The 5,772-nt window shown below is 37.0% G+C and overlaps 1 protein-coding gene across 1 annotated transcript; it reads left to right on the forward strand.

The window, feature by feature from the left end:
* Window positions 1–2,263: 2,263 nt before the first annotated feature.
* On the forward strand, window positions 2,264–5,324 carry LOC139857789 (actin-7). The gene is made up of 5 exons (XM_071846631.1): window positions 2,264–2,396; window positions 3,349–3,419; window positions 3,565–3,958; window positions 4,046–4,659; window positions 4,997–5,324. Exons 2-5 carry the CDS (start codon window positions 3,360–3,362, stop codon window positions 5,060–5,062), a joined length of 1,134 nt encoding a protein of 377 aa, XP_071702732.1. The 5' UTR covers window positions 2,264–2,396; window positions 3,349–3,359; the 3' UTR covers window positions 5,063–5,324.
* Window positions 5,325–5,772: the final 448 nt, after the last annotated feature.

Consider the following 5,772-nt stretch of genomic DNA (forward strand, 5'->3'; position numbering starts at 1 on the left):
TTTTGAAAATTCAAAGAAATTTGGTAAGGGGCTTAACATAAATTTAAAGTGTAACAAATGTAACACGGTTGGGCATCAACATACGTTATTAAATGGTTGGTTATCCTCTTGGTCGGGTTAATAGGAATAATAATGTTTCTAATAAATTTGTTCCAAGTAATTCTTCTATTTCTTCTCTTAATTTTGAAGGGTTACCTTTTACTGTTTTACACCTGACCAAATCAATATAATTGTGTGTTTATAAGTAATGTTGAAGCTAATGTATCAGGTACTTTTCAAAACTTCAATATTCTTTTTAGTTCCAGATTTAAAACTTTTTTTTCTATGTCAAATGGAACTAATACTAAGCTAAATAAATGTAATGCTGGATTATTGATTCTCGTCTTCGCAGCACATGACTAGCTCTATTGATAAAATAGAAAGTGTATTTTGATTTCTCTGCCTTGGGTATGACCTTTGGTCATCCAAATGCTAATATTGTAAACTATTTAAAGTTGGTGATTTAAAAAATAATGATGACATTGTTAGAACTCCGAAATGAGATAATCATGTTTTCAAGAGGTCCTATAGACGATGGTTATATATATGGCCTAGAGACTCATTAGTTAGACGAGATAGCCACCATATTTCATAGAGATCAAGGAAATCGTGAAATAGAATTCTCTCTAATTTCTCATACTTCCTTGTCATTCATATGGTTTATCCTCCACATTCATCCTATTCGACCTTTTTAGGACCTAACATGTAGTGTCAGAGTGATACCTTCAACGAATCGAAAAAGATATGGCGCTTGAAGGTCAAGGATTCGTCATGGAGATGTGTTAGTATGTCCGTTGTGCAAATTGGTACCAGATTCACATGACCATCTCTTTTTCACATGTACGTTTGCAGCTCAAGTGTGGTCACTAGTGGTAAAGCACTTCGATTTTACTATTAGCTGCCATGGTCGGAGGGATTTTATGCTGTTGTTGAGCCCGTTTGCCAAGCAAAATGTCGCTAGATTTGTTGTTATCAAGCTCCTCTTCGCTGCTACTTTGTATTGCGTTTGTCAAGAAAGAAACAGAAGGGTTTTCAAGAAAGGTCATCGCTCGCCGGTGCAGGTGTACGAGTCCATTTATTCTATTGTTCGGTTAAAATTGATGAGTTTTAGATGGAGGTCGACTGCAAGTGCGATCAGATTAAAATCTGATTGGAAAATTTCCTAAGTGTTTAGCCTTTGGTTGAGCATGTTGCTCTTGTTGCTTTGATTTTTTGTTAAAACTTGGTTGTTTTTGAGGTTATAGGGCATGTCCTATAACTCCGCGCTTATCTTTGTACAATTGTTAACATCAATATATTCACCGGGGTAAAACCCATTTACCCAAAAACAAGACCGTGTATGTTGTTTAGGGTTCGGATGCTTCTCGTTCGATTGGGTTGGAGACGAGAAGCTTGTTAAATAGTACGGGTAGGATGCACTGCATTTGCCCGGAAGCGAAGTGTCAAGGATTTTGACAGGGTTGGTTCATGCATTCAAGTAAATTTCGTGGGCCCGTGGTGAAGAATATGGTTCTTAAGCTAAAGGCGAGATGAGGAAAAAAAAGAAGTTGGCGTCGGATAATTCTTTTTGTTTGCAGGATAGCAGTGATGATGATGCAGATGAGTGTGCGAGCCAAAAGTTGATAAAAGATGCTCAAGTGGTCGGGACTTGCAAGAGGCCTACGTGAGTTCGGGATCGGGACGATCATTAGGAAACGGGTTTTTTTCGAGCAATTTAAAAAGTAGGTTTTAATCCTCCTCTGACGGGTACTATCACCGGTGATGGATTGTGCGGGAGACATCGTTGATTAATGGGATTTTGATTTGGTCGTTAGTTTGTATTTTTATGTATGTTACTTTATTTGTTTATATCTTTGATTGTAGATTGTATGTCGTATTGTTCGTTAGATCTTGATGAGGTTTGAGTTTAGTTAGCTTTAGTGTGAGATTATGACGTTAGTTTTAGTTTTCTGCTCCCGAGCTATGACCACATTTTCATCTTGTTTTTATTTTTCTCGTTTCCTAAAACGATTTGTTATAAAATTTTCGTTTTAAAAAAAAAAACAAAGGTTTGTACAAAAGTCATATATGGCAAGGACAAGAGTGGCCTGCCCAACCGCCAGCTCATATCTTATCTTTCCTCACGTGGTCCGAATCATTCCTACACCTTTTTCCCTTTTCATTTTATTTTTATTTTTATTTTATTTTAATTATTTTAATTCAAAATTCAAAATATACCAGACATATACATCCACAATACAAGCACACCTTCCCCTCATTCCATTTTCAACATTCTTCTCGAACCTAGGGTTTCAACTTATAATCGCCGGTGACCGGAGCTCGCTTTCTGCTACATACTTTCCGATCTATAACTAAAGGTTCGCTTCAATCATCTCCGATTTTGTTTTTTACATGTTTATTATCTCAATTTGACTTTCTGATTTACGGATCTGTTAAGGATCAACTGTTTGATTATAATCGGAATAGTTTTTATAGTTTGAGTTATAATCAGCTAATGATTTGTTCAGTTAGTTGATGTTTGATACTTGTTTTGATTGCTTGATCTGACTCGAGCTTGTTGATTTTGATATTTGATACAAAGGACATGGATCTGTTAAGTATTGATTAGTTCCTTTTATTGTTGAATTCAATCGATCTACTTTGATTAGTGTAGTTTTGATTTAGGTACATCTACGATCTGTTTGACCTGCATGTTTACTGTCACTGTGTATGTTGAAATTTGTAAGATCTGTGGTAGATACGTACTTTGATATGTTATATATATAGTTGAAAATGCAATACTGGTGCTGGTTTAATTAGTTGCTTTGATAAATATGCTGGTGCTGGTTTTAGTACATAAATTTAAGTTTTCCTTTAAATAGAAGTTGATAAATGCTTATGCAATACTATGGCTCCTATTAATTGAGTGGACAGCAAGCATCAATTTATTGGCGACTTGACTGCCGCTTAGAGCCTAAATTGAATGTGCAGGATTTAAAACCCATGGAAATTTGATCCAACCATTTTCATGGCGTCTCATGTTTTATTGTTTATATATATTTTTAGTTAAAAAAAATTTCAGGCCGGAGGTCCATTCAGAAGCAATCTCCTTATTCGTCGAAGAGAGAGAGGGAGGACTTTCTCTACTTCTTGGAGTGTATCACTCTGGGTGGTGGAGAAATGACTTCTCTCTATTCAAAGATAGGGGAAGGATTGTCTACATCTCACCTCCCCCATACACCACTCATGTGGTATTGGGTTTTGTTGTTGTTGTATTAGACTTTATGTTGTTTTAGCATATTTACATGCTTATTATTAATGTTTTGACAGTTTTATAAACAATGGCTGATTCCGAAGATATTCAGCCCCTTGTTTGTGACAATGGAACTGGAATGGTGAAGGTTAGTAACATTATTATATTTCTTGTTTTCTGTTGTTAGCTTTCAGCTTATCTGCTTTAATTATGTGATTACTCTTTTGGAGTTGTTTTCTAGTTAATTATTGTACTAAAAATGAAGATACTTGTTTTTTTGATTATATCTACAGGCTGGGTTTGCTGGTGATGATGCTCCTAGGGCAGTCTTTCCCAGTATTGTTGGTAGGCCACGTCACACTGGAGTTATGGTAGGTATGGGCCAGAAGGATGCTTACGTCGGAGATGAAGCTCAGTCCAAAAGAGGTATTTTGACCTTGAAGTATCCTATTGAGCATGGTATCGTCAGCAACTGGGATGACATGGAGAAGATTTGGCATCACACTTTCTATAACGAGCTTCGTGTTGCTCCTGAAGAGCACCCTGTGCTTCTTACTGAGGCCCCTCTCAATCCCAAGGCAAACAGAGAGAAAATGACTCAAATAATGTTCGAGACATTTAATGCTCCTGCTATGTATGTTGCCATTCAGGCTGTGCTTTCACTGTATGCAAGTGGTCGTACAACTGGTTAGTCTCTTGTTTATCTTTTGTATTCCAACTGTAATATGAATTGCTTACAGTCTAAATATAGTTATATCACATGATGTTTTGCAGGTATTGTGTTGGATTCTGGAGATGGTGTGTCACATACAGTCCCAATTTATGAAGGTTATGCGCTTCCTCATGCTATCCTTCGTCTCGATCTTGCTGGGCGTGATCTTACAGATTCCCTAATGAAGATTCTTACTGAAAGAGGTTATATGTTCACCACCACCGCTGAGCGGGAAATTGTCCGTGACATGAAAGAAAAGCTTGCATATGTAGCTCTTGACTACGAGCAAGAACTTGAAACTGCAAAGAGTAGCTCATCAGTTGAAAAGAACTATGAATTGCCCGATGGACAGGTCATCACAATTGGAGCCGAAAGATTCCGTTGTCCAGAAGTTTTGTTCCAGCCGTCTCTTATTGGAATGGAAGCTCCTGGTATTCACGAGACCACCTACAACTCGATAATGAAGTGCGATGTTGATATCAGGAAGGATCTTTATGGCAACATTGTGCTCAGTGGTGGGTCCACCATGTTCCCTGGTATTGCTGATCGTATGAGCAAGGAAATAACTGCTCTTGCTCCAAGCAGCATGAAGATCAAGGTGGTTGCACCCCCTGAGAGGAAATACAGTGTCTGGATTGGTGGATCGATTCTTGCATCTCTCAGCACCTTCCAACAGGTAAACTAAACCACCAACCAACTTGTCCCTACATTACCAAATCTATTGCTTCGACCAATCAATTGTCTGACAAAATTACGCTTGTTAGGCGGTTTGGGTAACAAGTCATATCGGGTAATTTGTTGAGGTTTATTTACCCGGGTAGTATTTGGTTTGTGCGTGATTGGGTGAGATTAATCTGGAACACTTTTTTGCAAGAATGTTCTTATACTTTAGTAATTTATGACGTGTTATATATATAGAGAGTTCGTAGTAATTCATCACTATTCTAAAATTTTGACAAGGTCAATGAGCTAATTGTTCAATACTAACTTGCTTTGTTTTTTGAGTGCAACAGATGTGGATTTCAAAGGGAGAATATGACGAGTCTGGTCCATCTATTGTTCACAGGAAATGCTTTTAAGTACGTAATCGCTGGTTTTGTTGAATATCTCTCTAATATGTTTGTTTTTCGATTTTTCTGTGGTTTTGTTATATATAATATTTTTTATATATTTTTCGTGTTATGTTTCATATTAAGTAAGAAGTAGACATACGGAGTTGTTAACGAACAAGAGGATGAACAACGTTCATCATCTGGTTGTGTTTTATAACTCTGACGATTTCTACTGGGTATGTTTGTAGTTGAAGATTTGATTTGTGATATTTTATCCTACATTTTCAGCTGTGATTATGTTATCATTTCAAAACTGATAATATTTGTTGCTAAATACGTAATATTTATTTACCAGCTAAGTACGTTAATAGAAAACCTATGCTTGTTTAGTCACTCATTTTGCACATACTCGTCCCAATTGGCAAAACCAAGTACCAAAATTGCCTCCCTAACACAACTCATCAGTCTTTCCATGTTTGCAACCTCATCCGAGATAACTTTTATTTAGATTCACCTTTAAACCCTGAAATAACCTACTCAGAACGCATCAACACCACCAATGTAGCCCGGTACCTTTGAAGCTGCGACTCGACATGTGGAAACTTTGATTTTAAAATTGGTGTATGTTTAATTCCCACTCGCGATAAGAATTTACAACTCTTGTGGAATTTACAACTCTTGTGGTAGTGGATGATGGTTATTCCTGTCACATGTGTGAGGTTCTAGTGAAGGTAATT

This window comes from Rutidosis leptorrhynchoides, chromosome 7 (assembly GCF_046630445.1).
Source record: "Rutidosis leptorrhynchoides isolate AG116_Rl617_1_P2 chromosome 7, CSIRO_AGI_Rlap_v1, whole genome shotgun sequence".
NCBI classification, from domain to species: Eukaryota; Viridiplantae; Streptophyta; class Magnoliopsida; order Asterales; family Asteraceae; genus Rutidosis; species Rutidosis leptorrhynchoides.

Coding starts and splice junctions, on each gene's coding strand:
- LOC139857789 (XM_071846631.1), top strand. CDS start 3,360: ATGGCTGATTCCGAAGATATTCAGCCCCTTGTTTGTGACAATGGAACT. Junction 3,959..4,045: donor TGCAAGTGGTCGTACAACTG/GTTAGTCTCTTG, acceptor GATGTTTTGCAG/GTATTGTGTTGGATTCTGGA. Junction 4,660..4,996: donor CTCTCAGCACCTTCCAACAG/GTAAACTAAACC, acceptor TGAGTGCAACAG/ATGTGGATTTCAAAGGGAGA.